This window comes from Hyperolius riggenbachi, chromosome 1, assembly GCF_040937935.1.
Source record: "Hyperolius riggenbachi isolate aHypRig1 chromosome 1, aHypRig1.pri, whole genome shotgun sequence".
In the NCBI taxonomy this organism is placed as follows: Eukaryota; Metazoa; Chordata; class Amphibia; order Anura; family Hyperoliidae; genus Hyperolius; species Hyperolius riggenbachi.
Genome location: NC_090646.1, coordinates 180,462,753 through 180,484,516, shown reverse-complemented (window position 1 = coordinate 180,484,516; position 21,764 = coordinate 180,462,753). Strand labels below are relative to the sequence as shown.

At 46.4% G+C, this 21,764-nt stretch overlaps 1 protein-coding gene across 1 annotated transcript in view; it reads right to left on the bottom strand.

The window, feature by feature from the left end:
- Positions 1-21,110, bottom strand: part of DCHS2 (dachsous cadherin-related 2) — a 343,764-nt gene extending 322,654 nt beyond the window's left edge. The window contains exon 1 of the mRNA XM_068277038.1: positions 18,121-21,110. Coding sequence (XP_068133139.1) covers positions 18,121-20,550 — 2,430 coding nt within the window. The 5' untranslated portion in view covers positions 20,551-21,110. The remainder of the gene's footprint in view (positions 1-18,120) is intronic.
- Between the last annotated feature and the right edge of the window lie 654 nt (positions 21,111-21,764).

The following is a 21,764-nucleotide window of genomic DNA, read 5'->3' as shown; positions in this document are numbered from 1 at the left end:
GCAGCAGGGTATAGTGGCCTTCAGTATAGGCAGCCGGGTATAGTGGCCTTCAGTATAGGCAGCCGGGTATAGGGGTCTTCAGTATAGGCAGCAGGGTATAGGGACCTTTAGTATAGGTAGCAGAGTATAGGGGGCTTCAGTATAGGTAGCAGGGTATAGGGGCCTTCAGTATAGGTAGCAGGGTATAGGGGGCTTCAGTATAGGTAGCAGGGTATGGGGGGCTTCAGTATAGGTAGCAGAGTATAGGGGACTTCAGTATAGGTAGCAGAGTATAGGGGCCTTCAGTATAGGTAGCAGGGTATAGGGGCCTTCAGTATAAGCAGCAGGGTATAGTGGCCTTCATTATAGGCAGCCGGGTATAGTGGCCATAAGTATAGGCAGCAGGGTATAGGGGTCTTCAGTATAGGCAGCAGGGTATAGGGGCATTCAGTATAGGTAGCAGAGCATAGGGGGCTTCAGTATAGGTAGCAGGGTATAGGGTCCTTCAGTACAGGTAGCAGGGTATAGGGGGCTTCAGTATAGGTAGCAGGGTATTGGGGGCTTCAGTATAGGCAGCAGGGTATAGGGGGCTTCAGTATAGGTAGCAGGGTATAGGGGGCTTCAGTATAGGCAGCAGGCTATGGGGGTGCTTCAGTACAGTTAGCAGGCTATGGGGGGCTTCAGTATAGGCAGCAGGGTAAGGGGGCTTCAGTATAGGTAGCAGGGTATAGGGGGCTTCAGTATAGTTAGCAGGCTATGGGGGCTTCAGTATAGGTAGCAGGCTATGGGGGTGCTTCAGTATAGGCAGCAGGGTAAGGGGGCTTCAGTATAGGTAGCTGGGTAAGGGGACTTCAGTATAGGTAGCTGGGTTAGGGGGCTTCAGTATAGGTAGCTGGGTAAGGGGGCTAAAGTATAGGCAGCAGGCTATGGGGGGCTTCAGTATAGGTAGCAGGCTATGGGGTGCTTCAGTTTAGGCAGCAGGCTATGGGGGGCTTCAGTATAGGTAACAGGCTATGAGGGTGCTTCAGTATAGGTAGCAGGCTATGGGGGGCTTCAGTATAGGTAGCAGGCTATGGGGGACTTCAGTATGGGGGCTTCAGTATAGTTAGCAGGCTATGGGGGGCTTCAGTATAGTTAGGCTATGGGGGCTTCAGTATAGTTAGCAGGCTATGGGGGGCTTTAGTATAGGTAGCAGGCTATGGGGGGCTTCAGTATGGGGGGCTTCAGTTAGTTAGCAGGCTATGCGGGGCTTTAGTATAGGTAGCAGGCTATGGGGGGGCTTCAGTATGGGGGGCTTCAGTTAGTTAGCAGGCTATGGGGGGCTTTAGTATAGGTAGTAGGCTATGTGGGGCTTCAGTGTAGGTAGCAGGCTATGAGGGGGCTTCAGTATAGGTAGTAGGCTATGGGGGGGCTTCAGTATAGGTAGCAGACTATGGGGGGGGCTTCAGTATGGGTGGCACATATCCTCCTCCCTCCCCCAGCAGTCTCCTCCGCTTGTCCCCCTGCATAAATAAGGAGAAGCAGCCTCTCACCTCCAGCGTGGAGCCCGGAGCGGCAGACTTCTCCTACACTTCCTAGTTCCCCCTAGTGGCTGCCGGACTGGCTCTTACTGATGACGTAGTAAGAGCCAGTCACTAGGGGGGAATAAGGAAGACTGCAGGAGGTCTGCCGCTCCGGGCTCCACGCTGGAGGTGAGAGGCTGCTTCTTATTTATGCAGGGGGGCGAGCGGAGGAGGCGCGGGGAGCGGGAGGAGGACAATTGCGAGCGGGTGAAGCGGCAGATGCGCGGCGATGCAGCGGCGCGAACGGAAAATGGTGTCGGGGTTCGATTCCACGAATCTCGAATATTTCCTAATATTCGAGGGATTCGTGGATTCGCCGGATTCGTCGTCCCATCCCTAATATATATATATATATATATATATATATATATATATATATATATATATATATATATATATATATATATATATACACATATACACAGTGGCTTGCAAAAGTATTTGGCCTCCTTAAAGTTTTCCACATTTTGTCATATTACTGCCACAAACATGAATCAATTTTATTGGAATTCCACATAAAAGACCAATACAAAGTGGTGTACACCTGACAAGTGGAACGAAAATCATACATTATTCCAGACACTTTTTACAAATCAAAAACTGCAAAGTGGGGTGTGCGTAATTATTCAGACCCCTGAGTCAATAGAACCACTTTTTGCTGCAATTACAGCTGCCAGTCTTTTAGGGTATGTCTCTACCAGCTTTGCACATTGAGAGACTGAAATCCTTGCCCATTCTTCTTTGCAAAAACAGCTCCAGCTCAGTCAGATTAGATGGACAGCGTTTGTGAACAGCAGTTTTCAGATCTTGCCACAGATTCTCGATTGGATTTAGATCTGGACTTTGACTGGGCCATTTTAACACATGGATATGTTTTGTTTTAAACCATTCCATTGTTGCCCTGGCTTTATCTTTAGGGTTGTTGTCCTGCTGGAAGGTGAACCTCCACCCCAGTCTCAAGTCTTTTGCAGACTCCAAGAGGTTTTTTTCCAAGATTGCCCTGTATTTGGCTCTATCCATCTTCCCATCGACTTTGACCAGCTTCCTAGTCCCTGCTGAAGTGAAGCAACCCCAGAGCATGTTTGACAGTGGGGGTGGTGTGTTCTGAGTGATGTGCAGTGTTCGTTTTCTGCCACACATAGCGTTTTGCATTTTGGCCAAAAAGTTCCATTTTGGTCTCATCTCACTAGAGCACCTTCTTCCACATGTTTGCTGTGTCCCCCACATGGCTTGTGGCAAACTGCAAATGGGACTTCTTATGCTTTTCTGTTAACAATGGCTTTCTTCTTGTCACTCTTCCATAAGAGCCAACTTTGTGCAGTGCACGACTAATAGTTGTCCTATAGACAGATTCCCCCACCTGAGCTGTAGATCTCTGCAGCTCATCCGGAGTCACCATGGGCCTCTTGACTGCATTTCTGATCAGCGCGCTCCTTGTTCAGCCTGTGAGTTTAGGTACACGGCCTTGTCTTGGTAGATTTACAGTTGTGCCATACTCCTTCCATTTCTGAATGATCGCTTGAACAGTGCTCCGTGGGATGTTCAAGGCTTTGGAAATCTTTTTGTAGCCTAAGCCCGCTTTAAATTTCTCAATAACTTTATCCCTGACCTGTCTGGTGTGTTCTTTGGACTTCATGGTGTTGTTGCTCCCAATATTCTCTTAGACAACCTCTGAGGTCGTCACAGAGCAGCTGTATTTGTACTGACATTAGATTACATAGAGGTGCACTCTATTTAGTCATTATCACCCATCAGGCAATATCTATAGGCAAATGACTGCATTCAGACCAAAGGGGGAATGAATAATTACGCACACCCCACTTTGCAGTTATTGATTTGTAAAAAAATGTTTGGAATGATGTATGATTTTCATTCCACTTCTCACGTGTACACCACTTTGTATTGTTTTTTCACATGGAATTCCAATAAAATTGATTCATGTTTGTGGCAGTAATGTGACAAAATGCGGAAAACTTCAAGGGGAGCCGAATACTTTTGCAAGCCACTGTATATATATATATATATATATATATGTGTGTGTGTGTGTGTGTATATATATATATATATATATATATATATATATATATATATATATATATATATATATATATCCTCTATAATAAAACCTAACTGTCTCTGCGCCCCATCCCTGCACTCCCTGTTTGTGTATGTGTCGTGTTTTGCGCTACTGCGCATGTGCAGGGAGGGACACAGAGACTGAGGAGAGCTGAGGGAGGACGGGCAGGCGCGGTGGGCGGGTGGCATGTGCACGGAGTGCGAGCTCGGCGGGTGCGTGGTGGGCGCGCGCATGTGCGCTGACTGCGTTGTTCACGGGGAGAGTGAGAGGGAAGGAAGGGGAGGGGAGTGGAGGAGAGGGGAGGGAATTCAACACAGACCTAGAGCCCGTTTTGAAACGGGCTTAGGTCTACTAGTATATATTTCCATAATATACATATGGAAATTTGGTGTGGTGTAGAGTTTCAAGGGTTACCTAGCAAGTTAGGATAAAGTAAGTGTATAAAATAAAGCTAAGGGTAGGGTTAAGCTTTGTGCCCAATTTTGTGTGTGGAAGGAGGAGTCGTCAAGTCAGGCAAAAATAGCACTGGAAATTTAGGGGGCACCAGGTGCCACCATAGGCCTTAATGTGAATTATGACCATAGCGGCACTGAGTCAGTAATTTGGGTGCCATCAAGAGACGGCATCAAAATTACGATAAAAAACAGTGTAGTTTGGCCGCCAGCATTAGCTGACAGCCGAATCATGTCTTACCCCAGGGTCAGTAGCGGCCTGGAGGGGGAATAGTAATTAACGCAGGTGATGCTTTTGCAGGAGCAGGGTGAGATGTTTTTCGGCTCTGCCCTGCGCCCAAATTTCCCAGCGCCTTAATTACATGTACACTGAGTTGTGCAGCAGAGACAGTTCTTGAGTTGAGGAGGTTTGGCTCTGGCACATCAACACAGCAATTGTGGTTTTATGGTATTCAAACACTGGTGTTGTGGTGGTTCTTCACACAGCATTAGGAAAATTACCAAAGAATATTAATTAAAAACTGAAGTTAAAAGAACTGCAAACTCAACAAGATAAGCTTCACAAGAAGGGATGAGCAGCTGCACTGAGACTTACAGTAAATACTCAGCTAACTGTTGTTTGCTTTAATTCATGGTGCGGAGAAAGCCCAAAACTGTAATTTAATCAAACACAGAATATCTTTGAGCCTTTGAAAAAACAATTTGCTTCAAAAGATGTAAATGTAAACACTGGCTCTGCTTCTTCCAAATAGTAATTTATCAAAAAAGCTCACTAAAGAAACCAAACGGGAACATTCAATCCAACCTCTGCAAAGCAAGAGCTCTGACATGACAAATTATTAATTCTGCACCTGCAGTGAGCCTTGTAGCCATCAAGCACCTACACAAACTTGAACTTCCTACAAAAAGAAACACAGGATGATGTAGAAATGCCTGTGTACACATCCTACAATTCAACAGTGTAGAGCAGGGGTGTCAAACTCAATCACATAAGGGGCCAAAATCTTTAACACGGTCAAAGACGATAAACATTGTTTCTTAAAATTTAATGTGGAGGGGTCTCTGGTGGGTGCTGTAAAATGTCAGGTGAAATACTTAAAGGGATACTGTAGGGGGGTCGGGGGAAAATGAGCTGAACTTACCCGGGGCTTCTAATGGTTCCCCGCAGACATCCTATGTTGGCGCAGCCACTCACCGATGCTCCGGCCCCACCTCCAGTTCACTTCTGGAATTTCTGACTTTAAAGTCAGAAAACCACTGCACCTGCACGCCCGTGTCCTCGCTCCCGCTGATGTCATCAGGAGTGTACTGCGCAGACACAGACCATACTGGGCCTGCGCTGTGCACTCTTAATGACATCAGCCGGATCGAGGACACGGCAACGCAGGCGCAGTGGTTTTCAGACTTTAAAGTCTGAAATTCCAGAAGTGAACCGGAGGCAGGGCCGGAGCATCGGTGAGTGGCTGCGCCAACACAAGATGTCTGCGGGGGACCGTTAGAAGCCCCGGGTAAGTTCAACTAATTTTCCCCTGACCCCCCTACAGTATCCCTTTAAATGTGGCCCCAGCACTGGTGTGATCCTCTGGATGGGAAGGCTGTGTGCTGTCAGCTGCAGTAAAAGAAAGGTGGCAATGGAGAGCAGCAACCTGTGCTCAGGGCTGTATTTAGGCCAAGGCACCTAGGCCATGGCCTAAGGCACCATAGGAGCAAGGGCACCAAAACAGGAGGCGAAACCGATGCAGCATTTGCAAGCTTGCAAATGCTGCAATGCAGGGAGATCAGGCAAGCACCTGACTGCGGGACTCTGCCACTAGCTGCCTGTGCAGCAGCCACCTTGCTCTCTGTGCACGTTTGCATTGTGGCTGGCAGGCGTCGTCTATGGACATGGGCAGCATTGGAGATGGAAAGGAAGAGGAAGCTTTTGCACTGGAGACGAGTGGGGAAATGAGTGACACTGATGGCTGCTGCAGTGTGAAGGCGAGCTGGCTACCTATACTGAAAAGGGGTGGGGGTGGAAAAGGAGGGATTGAGGGAACCATCTGGCTACCTATACTGGAGGGAAAGGGCGGAGTGGTCTTCTGGCTACCTATAATGGAGGGAAGGGGGGAGGGGTCATCTCGCTACCTATACCAGGGGGGCGGCTGGTGACGGTGGACTTGGACGGTAAAGAGTACAAATCTGGCCCTGCCTGTGCTGTATACTGTATTCCACAAATCTGCTCACAGGAAACCAGAAGTTACAGGTGTATTGTGTGATACCCAGGCTAGTGGATGAGGTTGGAGTGGAGGGGTGGCAGCTCCTAACAGCTAACAGCTGTCTCACTTAGAAAGAATGCTTGTAGCTTTCTGTGGTATGGACAGGAACAGCAAAGGGCCACCATAAAATTGTGTGGAGGGCTGTATATGGCTCTCAGGTCTTGTGTTTGACACCTGTGTTATAGAGGCAAACAGGTGTACAAAAAGTCAATGGTGCCATCAAGTGTTTCCTTATGCTCCAAAGCACTTGGTGAAAGAAAATAAATTACAAACAAAATTGTTTTTTACCTTACCTACCATTGAGTATTATTATGTAATTATGGACACAAGTTCTTCCCAATTAGATTTTTGACTTTAAATGATCATATCTTCCATGGGCTGCTCTACACCATTTCACTTTTATCCCTCATTTGCCTGCAGCTAATGTGTTTCCTGTCAACACTGGTTTTGTTCTTTTTTTCATGTAATTCCCTGTGATATATACAATTTTTAGAAGTCTGTTTTGGTCTTTGGGGTCCTTCCCCCCTGCATAACCCTATTTGTTTATTTCAACATCATTGCTGAATAGGGCATGCATTGGTACTTCAGTGGGCTGTGGGTGCATGCTACAGAGTTGCACAGCCACAGATATTGAAAACCATGTGTATGCCCATCATGGGAACTGTACCGTGACAACAATAAAAGTCCTTAAGTGGTTTTCTCCATACTGATTAAAGTTCAGCAGTTCTCGTTATTCAGCCAAAACACTACAGCTCAAAGTGTAAAAACACTAATGCCAATGCACACTCTAAGGAAAATCTCATATATATATATATACAAGCGCTACGAACATATGCCTGCTAACTGGCAATGATGAGACCTCCACTCATCCTGCCCTGAGCCCCTGCGGGTCCAATTGTGACGGTCGGGTTCACCAGCAGAACCACGCAAACTGTGCAATCATACAAAATTGCACACAAAATCGGTTCTGGAGTACCCCTTTAAATTCATTAGCCTGCTTTTAGAAAAGGAGTGTTTTTCCATCTCACAACCCCTGCACTGGGGGATGTGAGTGCTTGTTTATACTTCCGGAGAGCAGCAATAAACCCTAGAACCAGAGCCATTCACATAGCTCACAGATCTACTACAAGGAACCGCTGATAAGCAGGATACAGGAACGCATCGTAAAATCATTAGGTGACATTCCTGCCTGTCCTGCAGATACCTAGAGATATCTCATTTCACAGTAGTCCATAATTTAATGGATATTGCGGAACCGTTTGGGCCCAGCGGTCCACAACTCGCAGTGCATCATGCGACCAGCGCAGCACACCATCTGAGACGTTAATCGATCACATAGCGGCCTCACAGCCTGAGATATCGATTACATAGGCAGGGAAGGTGTCACTCCAAGCGAGTTTGATATCGATTAGTTCAGCGCATGATGACGGAATGTAAAATGTTGGGTTTTATATGATATGTCAGATATCCGCTGAGTTATGGCATACTTGGAGAAACTGCTAATTCTGTCCCTCAGACAATAGGGGCGGACTTCAGCAGCCTGAGGTTAGATTGCTAAGGGTGGAGAAACCACTTGTTTCCATCCACACCCTCTGGCAGAGAAAGGGTTAAAACCGACTGACACTCAGCCTGGACAGAGAGACCCCAGCCATCCACTACCATCACTGATTTGGTCTGGATGATAAAAGGATTAATACCCATTCCACAGAACTTTCCAGAATTGGACTACATATCTTCTGTGGGACTTATTATCGCAAAGGACACGGTAACTTGACAAACTGCTCAGACTGTAATCAGCTATTATTTTCATATTGAGCCCTTATTATTTCTGTATCAATTTGTTTCTATTGCTATATTTTGTTCTGCATTATTTCTTTAAATAAACGATTGAAAAAATCGTTTGTCTAAGTGCTGTTCTGAAACAAATCTCCACCAAAAGAATTCACATCTTCAGAGAGAGACATGTTACCATAACTGTTTTGATATTAAATATTGTTAGTTTTGCTATCTCTAGAAAGGTTGTCAAATTAACCCTTTTTCCTACAGGATTTAGAGTTAGAATTAGCGCATTCGCACGCTTTTATTGTGGATTGGTGGCAGCGACCTGGCCTCTATATGAGAGCACAGATTGTATCGATTGTATATACAATCGAAATTGGACTGTGTGCGGACTCACCAACCAAACAACCAATCCAAAAGGTTACTTTGCCTGCAGTTCTGACTGCCTTCAGGATTCCATTAGGGTCTGAGGCTTTATGGTAAACTGCAGAAAAGGGAACTGGAATTGGTGGGTGACTGCGCATACGTCACATTACCGGCAGCGGTGCGAGCAATCTTTGGCGTCAGTCTGTTCACTGTATTTCAAACCATCTGATGTGCCTATTCCCCGAATGGTAACGGTGTCAGATTAGACAAGATTGGCGCACGTTGTTGCATTATTACCTGACGACCCAGCAACCGGTATTTTAACGTCAACTGCTCACAGTCTTACAAGCCATCGGGGGCGATTAATCCCTGATGGTACTGGAGTAAGTTAGACGAGATCGCGGGGCTGGACGTCACACCAATCACTTTAAAAAAACATCTCTAGACCCTACCTCACTCGCCAACTACAGTGTCACTTCTCCCATTCTCGCATTCAAATTACTTGAACTCCATATACATGCTGAATTGAGCCATTATTTATCGCTTACTCCCTACTTGATCAGTTCCAGTCTGGCTTTCGCTCTAACCACTGCACAGAAATGGCCCCTACCAAAGTAGCCAATGACCTCCAGGTTGTCCTCTACTGCGCCTGTGCGAGCGTCGCTGTCAATCACCTCCACGTGGTCTGGAACGTACTGCACAGGTGCAGTAGTTCTGCGCCTGTGCAGTATGCTCTGGACCACGTGGAGGTGATTGACAGCGGCGATTAACCTGTAGGTCATCCCACGCATCATCAGGGAACGGGGGCCAGTGAAAGCTGCGGCAAGGGACATATCGGCTGCCGGGGGCTGGAGGAAGCCCCGAGTAAGTAGTACTATGGGTAGCAGGAGTTGCTTGAAAAATCCTTTAAGACCATGGACACCCACATTTATTCTGCACCAGGGCCCACTGTTGGCTTTGACCACCACTGATGTTAATGATGCACCTTTTAGTGAAGTTGAGATTTTGGTGTCTAGCACCATCATAAATACAGCAATGTCCCCGTTATCTGGGAACTCAGGCAACCAGAAGTCTCAACTAATTGGCATGCCTCAGGAGGGTAACGGGGCTGAACTTTTGGGGGTTTCCCAAGCAGAAACTACTTAGCGATTGTCCGAGCGCCATCTGCTACACATCCTGCAGCTCCCAGGGGCTTTCCGGCGTCCATGCACGGCTCCCAGCATGTCACCTCCTGACCTGCCGGGTGCCGTACACAGAAGATGCTGCAATCACACAGTAGTATCACTGCATTGTAATTCCTTTTACTAGAAAAATAACTGCTGTATGATTTGCACCAGGCAAGATCTGTATTTTATTATTATTATTACTGCATGCATTGCCCAGTGAAAGCTGGTGTTTTACCAGTATCCCCCCATTTTATTGACAGTACATTCCATTGGTGCATACATTATTTCAACATATTCCCTAATGCTTTTAATCAGCTAAACATACGTATTAAGATTTATTAACACATCATCTGTCAATTTGTAAAACTCCAAATTTGTTCTAATGAATTTACCGTGACAAGCATAAGTGCCCCGCCCCTCAGCCTATTAGGAGAGCCCCCTGGGGTACATGTGCGAATGCTGAGAATCTATGTCTACACCAAAAATTCACAAAGATTAACTATGCAGCCTTCGGGCTCATCACAGGTTTTAATGTGTAAAGGACATAAAAAATGAATCTGACAAGGAAGTCTCAGCGTTGAATAGGCAGCTAAAAGCATAGAAAAAATATAGTGCATGTGAAATGTCTGACCTGTCAAACATTTCTAATTCAGGCTTGTGATTTAACCCAACAACACAGAACAGCAAGCATACCCTATTTATGGGGTGATTCTGTTGATGCTGGTCAGCGCTAGTGTTGGGCGAACACCTAGATGTGCGGGTTCGCGAACGTTCGCCGAACATCGCCGCGATGTTCGGGTGTTCGCGCCGAACTCCGAACATAATGGAAGTCAATGGGGACCGGAACTTTCGTGCTTTGTAAAGCTTCCTTACATGCTACATACCCCAAATTTGCAGGGTATGTGCACCTTGGGAGTGGGTACAAGAGGAAAAAAAATATTTGAAAAAGAGCTTATAGTTTTTGAGAAAATTGATTGTAAAGTTTCAAAGGAAAAACTGTCTTTTAAATGTGGAAAATGTCATGTTTCTTTGCACAGGTAACATGCTTTTTTCCCAGCAGACACAGAGTGGCAGTAAACACAATGCTATATAGTGTGGCTGAGCGAGGTACACAGAGTGGCAGTAAACACAATGCTATATAGTGTGGCTGAGCGAGCAGTGTACTACTGTTCCCAGCAGACACAGAGTGGCAGTAAACACAATGCTATATAGTGTGGCTGAGCGAGGTACACAGAGTGGCGGCAGTAAACACAATGCTATATAGTGTGGCTGAGCGAGCAGTGTACTACTGTTCCCAGCAGACACAGAGTGGCAGTAAACACAATGCTATATAGTGTGGCTGAGCGAGGTACACAGAGTGGCAGTAAACACAATGCTATATAGTGTGGCTGAGCGAGCAGTGTACTACTGTTCCCAGCAGACACAGAGTGGCAGTAAACACAATGCTATATAGTGTGGCTGAGCGAGGTACACAGAGTGGCAGTAAACACAATGCTATATAGTGTGGCTGAGCGAGCGGTGTACTACTGTTCCCAGCAGCGACACACAATGACTGGGGGGACCCTGGCTAGCGTGGCTGGAGCGCGAACTACCCTGCCTGCCTACCCACAGCTAAACCCACAGACAAATGGCGGAGATATGACGTGGTTCGGGTATTTATTTACCCGAACCACGTGACAGTTCGGCCAATCAGAGCGCGTTCGGGTCCGAACCACGTGACCCGTTCGGCCAATCACAGTGCTAGCCGAACGTTCGGGGAACGTTCGGCCATGCGCTCTTAGTTCGGCCATGTGGCCGAACGGTTTGGCCGAACACCATCAGGTGTTCGGTCGAACTCGAACATCACTCGAACAGGGTGATGTTCTGCAGAACCCGAACAGTGGCGAACACTGTTCGCCCAACACTAGTCAGCGCATAAAGGCCATCATCCTGCTCAATACTTGTCAGCTGGTGCACCTCTGCCCTTCACAGGCTATGATAGTAGGCTGGGCAATCAGACTTTTGTATTGAACCAATAACTGAGCCAAATGGTGATTTTATTTTACATTAGTTCCGCTTAAAAGCAAATGAGAGCTCATATGTTTTCTTCATGCTGTAGCCATCTGCATTGTATATCCACCACCAGTGATGGCACGAACAGTTTGCGTCGAACAGCAGCAAAGTTCATGTATACCCCAAGTTAACATATGGTGGTGAACGCGAACTTTGCAAACATTTGCCATCGCTTGCCACGAACAGTTTGTGCCATCACTATCCACCACTGGGATAAGTATTTGCGTGGCAGCAGCCAAAAGACATCAACAAACATTTATTAGTTTTCACATTTTATTTTGCTATTTAGCTATCAATGTTATGAATATCCTGCTAATATTTAGTGGATGACATTTTCATGTATGCAATGCAGAATATATTATTAACCAGTTTGCACCTAGACCTGTTTTCCCTTTATGTAGTCTAGTGATGATGTGCAGGGGATGATGTGCAGGGGGGGTCTGATCGCTCCGGTGGGCAGGCATGTTGTGGGGGGGGGGGGCACCTCAAAGCCCCCCTCCACGGCGAAATTCCCCCCTCCCTCTCCTACCTGCTCATCCCCGGTGATCGGGGCTGCACAGGACGCTATCCGTCCTGTGCAGCCAGTGACAGGCTGTCCCCTGTCACATGGCGGCGATCCCCGGCCGCTGATTGGCCGGGGATCGCCGATCTGCCTTACGGCGCTGCTGCGCAGCAGCGCCGTACAATGTAAACAAAGGAGACAAATGTCTCCTACGTTTACATTTAGTCTGCGAGCCGCAATCAGCAGCTCGCAGGCTATTCACGGAGACCCGCTACGTGATTTAACAGGAAACGGCCGCTCGCGCGAGTGGCCTTTCCTGATTAATTAGGGAGGCACCTGGCGACGCACAGTTGCATCGCTGTTCCTCCAGCTACCACTTTGCCGCCGCACGGTATGAGCAGAGCCGGATTAAGGCTAAATGGGGCCCTAAGCAAAGTAACTGATTTGGGCCCCCCCATCATGTCGTAATAGAATCAGAAGATGCAGCTGCACAGTAATATGTCGCACACACCGGGCAGCCGAGCTACTGGTTGCTATGGGCAACAGCACGCTTTCCTCTGTGGGTGCACAATGCAGGGAATAGCAGCGGCAAAATGCAGAGTGAGAGATGAATGGCTGGGACATTTGCACTCAGGGGCTGGGGCACCCCTGTGAAGAGGGCGCCAGATATCACAGCAGCAGCACTTTCCCCCTTCATCTCCAGCCTGGCAATAGCAGAAAGCTCTGGACACCGCCAAACCGGAAGCCGTTCCCCAGACAGAATTACATAACCACTCCCACCACCGAACAACCAATTTCCTCCCAAACTAGACAGCCACCATGCAGCCTCCATCCCAGTGAATACGATAGTCCAGCAGAGAAGGCAGCCGCAGTGGGGGAGAATGACAGCACCAGATGAATCACATTCACCTATTGCGAGCCAAGCAATAGAGGTCCCGTCATCCGGAGCCCATCTGTCTCCTCTAGAGTGCTGCCGCTCTGTTACTACTACTATTACTACTTCCTACTTGATGTCTGATCTGAGAATCAGGAAGTTCAGAGCGAGCGGCTGCACTGTAGAAGAGACAGATGGGTTTCAGATTGCGGGATCTCTATTGCTTGGATCATGGATAGGTGAGTGAGCGTTTGCCATCTGCTGCTATCATTCTTGCTGCAGCTGTGGTTCTCTGTGGGAAGGGAGGGTGGAGTGGGCAGCGGCAGAGCGCACAGTAGCAGGAGGGGGACCTAGGAGGAGAGCCTGGCTCTGAAGACAATCAGCAGCGCACGGCATCATTTGACAAGACAGGACAAATAACATTTATATCGCGCTTTTCTCCTGGTGGACTCAAAGCGCCAGAGCTGCAGCCACTAGGACGCGCCCTATAGGCAGTAGCAGTGTTAGAGAGACTTGACTACGGTCTCCTACTGAATAGGTGCTGGCTTACTGAACAGGCAGAGCTGAGATTCGAACCCTGGTCTCCTGTGTCAGCGGCAGAGCCCTTAAAGGGACTCCAAGCAGTGCCTGTGGATATGCCTTTAAGCATACCCACAACTAATTCATTACATCCTCACACCTACCAGCATGATGTTTGTAATTATATCCCCCTGGGTTCCTTATATTTCATTGCATTGTGCTGAATCGAGCTGCCAACTTTGGAGAAAAGTCGTCCTGTGGCCGTGGTTTCGATCGTGAAAATATCAAAAACTAAAAGGCATAGAGCAGCCGTTTGTATATCATTGGAAAGAGGAGAAAAGGAGCTTTAAAATGATATGCATCTTTCCATAGTTACTGCACTGCTCAGAGTCCCTTTAACCATTATACCATCCAGCCACCGCTGACTTTGGAGAAAAGTCGTCCTGTGGCCGCGATTTCGATCGCGAAAATATCGAAAACTAAAAGGCATAGAGCAGCTGTTTGTATATCATTGGAAAGAGGAGAAAGAGAGCTTTAAAATGATATGAATCTTTCCATAGTACTGCACTGCTCAGAGTCCCTTTAACCATTATACCATCCAGCCACCGCTGACTTTGGAGAAAAGTCGTCCTGTGGCCGCGATTTCAATCGCGAAAATATCGAAAACTAAAAGGCATAGAGCAGCTGTTTAGATATCATTGGAAAGAGGAGAAAGAGAGCTTTAAAATGATATGCATCTTTCCATAGTTACTGCACTGCTCAGAGTCCCTTTAACCATTATACCATCCAACCACCGCTGACAGGATGGCAAGGGCTGGTTTATGTGCTAATGGGGCCCCTTTGACTCTGAATGGGGCCCCAAGCGACTGCTTTTGTTGCCTGGTCGGTAATCCGGCCCTGGGTATGAGTGTGCGGTCGGCAAGTGGTTAACCACCTTAGCGGTATGGACGAGCTCAGCTCGTCCATTACCGCCAGAGGGTGCCGCTCAGGCCCTGCTGGGCCGATTTTAATGAAATAAAAAGCAGCACACGCAGCCGGCACTTTGCCAGCCGCGTGTGCTGCCTGATCGCCGCCGCTTTGCAGCGATCCGCCGCGAGCAGCGGCGAAAGAGGGTCCCCCCAGCCGCCTGAGCCCTGCGCAGCCGGAACAAATAGTTCCGGCCAGCGCTAAGGGCTGGATCGGAGGCGGCTGACGTCAGGACGTCGGCTGACGTCCATGACGTCACTCCGCTCGTCGCCATGGCGACGAAGTAAGCAAAACACGGGGCCTTCCGTGTTACTTCTGGCCGCCGGAGGCGATCAGAAGAACGCCTCCGGAGCGCCCTCTAGTGGGCTTTCATGCAGCCAACTTTCAGTTGGCTGCATGAAATAGTTTTTTTTTATTTAAAAAAAACCCTCCCGCAGCCGCCCTGGCGATCTTAATAGAATGCCAGGGTGGTTAATGGACAACTTTCCTCTGCCCGTTCTGAAAAATAAGGAGAAAGGAATGGTGACTGTGGACACATCCGCTGTGTCTTGTGTGCACTGCTGATTTTGTAGATGGACCCAAGCAGAGTGGGTATGACGTACTGACTTCCTATGCTAACATCACACACAGCTTAGCTGGACTAAACAGCTAGCCATCTCTTCCCCTTTGCATAATCCTCAGAAGGAAGTCTGGGAGGAGCTGGGAGGGGAGACAAGTCAGTCTCTTCCTGAGACCACAGAGCTGTCCATGCCCACCTCTTCTCTGTGCTCCACAAGAGGGAGCAGAGGGAGGAAGTGGGCAAGGTCAGGGGATGAGGAAGGAACACTCACTCTGCTGGCAGGTCTTGTGCACAAATCTCTAGGTGGTATGACTGACTTTTCCAAAGGCATTTCCTCTGGAGCAGTGCTATTGAATATGAAAACTGTGCATGTAGTGGCATTAACCCCTATTCACCTTTACTAGCAATAAAAAAAAAATCTGCAGGGAAAAATCAAGCCTTAACTCCCGTTGTCACCACAAGTATACCTTGATTCATTTTTTTAGCAATGTCTGTGGGAAAATGTGAGGCATAACAGGTAAGAAAAGGCAAAAAGATTGTAAAACTGTACACATAAATGGCAAAATATGTCTTGGCGTTATTTCCCCAAACTCTTTAACTATACGGGGAAAAAAAACAGGCTAAAAATACAAAACTGTGATAAAAATCTTTTGTTCCAATAAAAAAGTGCTTCATTGGCATTTCAAAACTCTCCGGTGAAAGTGAACAGCATAAGTAAATGGAATGTTCTATAAGTAACCAGGCACTAACTCACTGCATGCCTGATCAGTTTACAGTATTGGGAAGTTGCAGTGCTGGAGTCCTGGATTCAAGTGCAGCCTTGCATGTATCTGTATCTAAGTGTGTATATTTCCTGTTTACATGGCACCTTAGTTTAAAAGGGAACCTGAAGTGAGAAGCATATGGCAGTTTCCATATTTATTTCCTTTTAAACAATACTAGTAGCCTGGCTATCCTGCTGATCTCTTTGGCAGCAGCAGCATCTGAATCACACAACTGAAACAAACATGCAGCTAATCCAGTCAGAGTTCAGTCAGAGCACCCCGGTCTGCATGCTTGTTCAGGGTCTACGGGTAAAAGTATTACGCAGGGAGCACACTTGTCTATGCAAAAAAGCATCAGTTTATGCTACGTGCGTTTGTTTTTTCCAGCGATTGCGGGCATTTTTTGGTGTCGTTTTATGTGATTTTTTTGTGCATATCCGTTTTTAAAAAAAACCATGAAAAACGTGTCAAGTATTGCAACTTGCTAAGTGTTTTTACTGCATTTGAAAACGCATTTTTTTATGCGCCCCACAGTGTAACATCATGTGTGTTTACAGAGGTGTTTTCTGCTCTGTGGCCAAACGCATGCAATTCAAATAAGTGTGCTCCCTGCCCTAAAGGCAGAGGATCAGCAGGACAGACAGACAGTGTGCATTGTTTAAAAGAAAATAAATATGTCGACTTCCATATATGTCACTTCTGGTGTGCTGTTAAATGCTTATTGACAAATGAACTAGTGTGTATCTGAGCTGGCCCAGTAGTGTGCTGCACTAAGATGGCATGAAGACCTGCTGTATGGTCATGTGGATGGTGTAGCTACAGTTGCATCTGTGCTTGGAAGTGTTTCTTACAGCAAGTGATGATTACAATGGCCAGTGTTTCCATAGGGGCAAGCTGGGCAATTGCCCAGGGCCCCAGAACCTGTAGGGAGCCTTAAGACTCCCCTTTAAAAACACCTAACACTGATATCTGGGGAGTGGAGGACAAAAGCCACCTGATAAGCCATATGGGGGTACCAAAAGGTAACTACATACCACTATATACAGAGGGGGCTTGGGGGCTCGAGTTCATTTTTGCCCAGGGCCCCTTTTAAAGCGGAATGAAACTGAGTATTTCTTCTTTGCTCTAAAAAAATTTTTTACAGCATATTAAATACTACCACCATTTTTTTACTAGAACAGCATTGAATTAGTTTAACACAGGTCCTAAAAGTTTAGTGCAGAGAAATCTGGACGCATCCGAAGTGGAGATAATGATATCTTGTGACTGTTTACGTAATTGTATTAAGTGAGGAATGTGACACATTCTCTGACTGTGCAGAAGCTCCTGGACACAGAGAGACACTGAAAGCATTTCTGCCTTCAATACAACATGAATAAAACCAGTTATTTATAAAATGCAAAGGCAGCTCTCAAAGCAAAAAAAATGTACTTTTGGGAAGTTGTAATTTCTAAATGAATAAGAATACTTATGCACAAATGCAAATATGATAACCGTATGGCATATAAAAAGTAGGAAAACATGTTTTTATTGAATATTATGTCAGGGTTTTATACCGCTTTAAGCTAAAACCCATCCTGTCTGCTACACCTTGTTTTTCCAAATGAACGCTGTACGGAGGACACTGCAGTCTACAGTAAGGGTAAAGCTATACAATACAGCCTTAAAGATACTGACATTGTATCAGGTGTGACATGGGTTACTTTATGCAAATCCCACTGTGAAATGAGCATCTCCCAGCTACCCATTTCTGTCTGACTGAGGAAAAGATCTCATGCCTTTGGCAGCCTGCAGATGTCCACAGGTCATCAGCGTAACACACCAGACAACCTTGAGAATCTTGCTAAATTGTTTCAGTTTCCCTGGAGATATATAATGGCAGGTACAGTCTGCTAGCTTCTGACTTCTCCTTCCACCTCCCCCTGCCAGAGGCTTAACCAAGCTTACCCATGGGGTGGGGGGTGGGGGGCAGTCAGTATTATTTCTGCTCTTTTAAAAACAAATGATCAACCTGTCCAAGTGTGGTTTTTGGGGAATAACACAAATTGCTATTACTATTTTTAGAGAACATACAGGCTCTAACATAATAGCAAGAGCAATGTTGTTCAAGTCTGGCGTGTGTGCTCTAATAACTGAGAATGCTATAGAAGTAAAAAAAAAATAGATAAGAACTTCTCATGTTTTGAAGTCAATCCATATGTCTCAGAGTTATATATAATACTGTATATACTCTATGTGTAGTTCTTACCTGTAAAAAGCAGTATCCCAAAGCTGAATGCTCCTGCAAGGTTACATTGTAGAACTGTTGCATGAAGACAGGTTCATTGTCATTGCTGTCCTCAATCATTACAGTCACCTGACATGTAGAGGATAGAGGAGGTTCGCCCTGGTCAGTGGCTAGAGCAACCAGGTTTATCACGGTCTCTGTTTCAAAATCAAGTATCCCTGTAATGCTCAGAACCCCTGTATATGGATCGAGCATGAAAACAGAAGAAGTGTTGTCCAGTAGAGTGTAGACAACACTGGAGTTTGGGCCTTCTTCATCTAAGTCCTTGGCATTAAGATTCAGAATAGCAGTACCAGGAGGAGAGGATTCTGACACCATCACTTGGTAGCCATTAGGCTGGCTAAAGAGAGGAACTTGGTCATTTACGTCAGAAATTCTGAAAAGTAGTGTTTTAAGAGTCTGTAAAGGAGGGGAGCCTGAGTCACTAGCTAGCAAATGCAGCTCATATAGGTCTTTTTGTTCACGATCAAGAAGAGCTTCAACACACAAAAAATACACTTGTGGTCCAACAGGACGGAGAGAAAATGAGCCATCAGCACCTTCCAAAGTCAATGAAACAAGCTGTGGTGAACCAATATTTTCAGGATTGACTTTTTGGGAACCTTCACCAAATTTTGTAAATCGTTCACTTTGTGGGGTATTCTTTCCTGTTTTTTTGTTTACTAGTGTCTGTCCAACTAAACTACCATTATCTCTTGGAGAACCTTCACTTTCAAATCTTCTTCCTTCATCCCCACTTGTCTCCCAGGGTTCTTCCTCAAACTCTAAATCAGAATCAGAAACAGAAATTCGTGCTAAGTATTCGCCAATCCGTGCTCCTTCTGAAACTTCAAGTTGTCCGCTTTCAGTGAGTAGTGTCACTTGTATGTTGGGCTTGTTATCATTAACATCAAGGACTTTTACCATAACAAGAACACTAGAAATCTCTGGTTGGGATCCACCATCTTTAGCTTGGACAACCAACTGATGAAGAGCCTTGTTTTCTCTGTCCAGGGGACGACTAACCCTTACAATTCCAGTGCTTTCTTCTACACTGAAGTATTCCTCACCGGACCACAAGTTATAGCTCACTTCTCCATTGCTACCTAAATCAGGGTCAGCTGCATGAACAGTGCAAACTGATGTGCCTACAGGAGCATTTTCCCACACCCAACCTTTATATTCAGCCTGGTCAAAGGTTGGTGGGTTGTCATTTGCATCCAATACAGTTATGTCTATAAACAGTCTCCCAGTTCTACTTGGATGACCACCATCAAAAGCTTCAACTTCCAGGTGATACTTATCCACCACTTCTCTGTCAAGCCATTGTACCAACTCCAGGTCCAGATGGTGAAGTCTTGAATCAGTAGATGACCCCTCTACCTGTAGCTCTTCATTTGAGTCAGATCTGTCATTTCCCACAGTGTCTGGATATGACTCATACACATAACCCTCTGATTGTGCATCTTGGTTATATCCCAAAAAAGCTAATTTCACCTGTCTACCATATTGTTGTGCTCCAAGCTCAGAATCCCACCCCTCTTCTCCCTCAAAATGTGAGCCTCCACTTTCTTCCTTACTTCCATAAACTGGAGTCAGTTCACTTATTCCTACCCATGTTCCCCCAGTGTGTGCTCCTAATCCTTCACTGGTTGTCCCATACTCTGCTGAATCAAAAGCAGTTTTGTCTTGCTCAGATCCCTGCCTAGATTCATCTATTTGTTTCCAAACCTGAAGAGTTGCTCTTGCCCTGTTAGTATTTCCTGCCCCTCTTACCTGTTCTCTTGCCTGACCCCAATCTTTCCCAGCAACACCGACACTCGACTTGCCATCCCCATATCTGATGATAAAAGAAGCTTCCTGGCTGCCCCTAAGCAGTGAGTAGCCCCTTAACCCATATTCTCCCTTATCTGGATCCCTGGCTGCAGGTAGCCTGAAGGTAGTGCCAGGAGGAGTCAGCTCAGATACTTGAAGGTGCAGTGACTGTACAGGGAAGGTGGGAGAGTGATCATTTACATCACGTACTCTAATCTCTACCTGCACCACCTCCCCTAACAGGGTGGCAGCCACAAAACTGTAGCGTTCCCTTCTCTCTCTATCCAGAATCCGTAGAGTCCTGACGATGCCAGTGTCTGTGTCTATCTGGAAGTCTCTGAGGACCGGGGAGTCCCCACTTTCCTCTGATAAGAAGAAGCCTTCACCTGGGCTCCCCTCTGGCAGTCCTGCCCGGATATCCCCCACTAGGGTGCCCGGCGGCAGACCCTCATCCACAGCAAGGCTGAGATTGTGCACCTGGGCTCTGCAGCAGCAGTCCATACTCAGCAGCATCAGCACCAACAGCGCGTGCCCACAGCATCCCATCATCACTTTGCCACCTCTACCTCTGCACCTCCACATCTTCCTAACAGCCATCAGATCCCGTGGACTCCTTGCATTCAATCAAGGGCTCACTCTGCCATGCACGTACATGGATGCCTACCTCCCGTGCCAGTCAGTGCCAAGACAGACTTTTTCTTCTCTTTAAATGGAGGGCAGTCCAGCATGCAGACGTTGTCTATGTCCTCTTGTCTCTGCAGCTACTATTTAAATTCAAGGGATGTTTTAAGGTCCAGATGACCTGGCAGAGACTGCTAGTATACTGCTGAGATCCAGCAAAATAACTCCCTCCTTTCGTGAACAAATGCTGTATCCTGTCTCTTGTATTGTCCTATACGCAGAAAAAGAAGAAAAAAACCTTCCAATATTTCCATTCACATCTGGTTTTCTTCTGCAGGATTTCTGTGCTTTCCCACCGAATCAGGTGCATGCCATGTATTATTGTATTGTTTTTTTTCTTCTTTGAATGGGAAAATCATATAATCCTCTGGAGCAATGATAAGAAAGAGACGAAAGAGAAGCAGGGAAAAGTTGATGGGAATAACAAGTGTGTGAGAGTGTGTGGCAGCAGCAGCAGCAGCCCGGTCCCTGCAGTGTATCCTCCTCCCAGTACAGACAATCTGTGCCTCTCTCTGCTCTGCCTGTCTAGAGCTGTGCCTGCTCCTGAACACGTGATCCGCAGGCAAGGGCAAAACACTGCAGTAAGCATCTGCTGCTACTATCACTACTACGGCACTGGCTGATCACAGACCATCCTGCTACTGCTGCTGCACTGCTATCCTCCTATATCTGATGAAAGTCACACAATAGTACTCAGTCATAGCCAGTTTAATATACTACTGCATGCTGTGTGCACAACATGATGTCAAAGTGCTGGCAACTATGTCTGCACAATGTGCAACTGAGCAACAAACTTCTCATAAGCCCCAAGTAATCAGGATGTCAGAAAGCCCATTTGTTAGTCCTTAAAATACACAGGAGGTAGTTTCTGAGTTTTTTCATCATCTGCTGTTTCTCTTAAAAATATCTTATGCTGCTTTTAGAAACTTTACACATAGATAGTGTTATATAATATGGACATTTCTGCGTCTGTTAGCCACCCATTGCTCAGCAAAGCAGCCAGGTAGTGTTGCTGACCATAACTGAGGCGAAAGTTACACATGGGCAGAATAACTGCAATAATGCGTCACAGCGTTTCAAAAATGTATAGTCCCCGACTTATAAACGTCGAGTTACAATGTTTCAAAGAT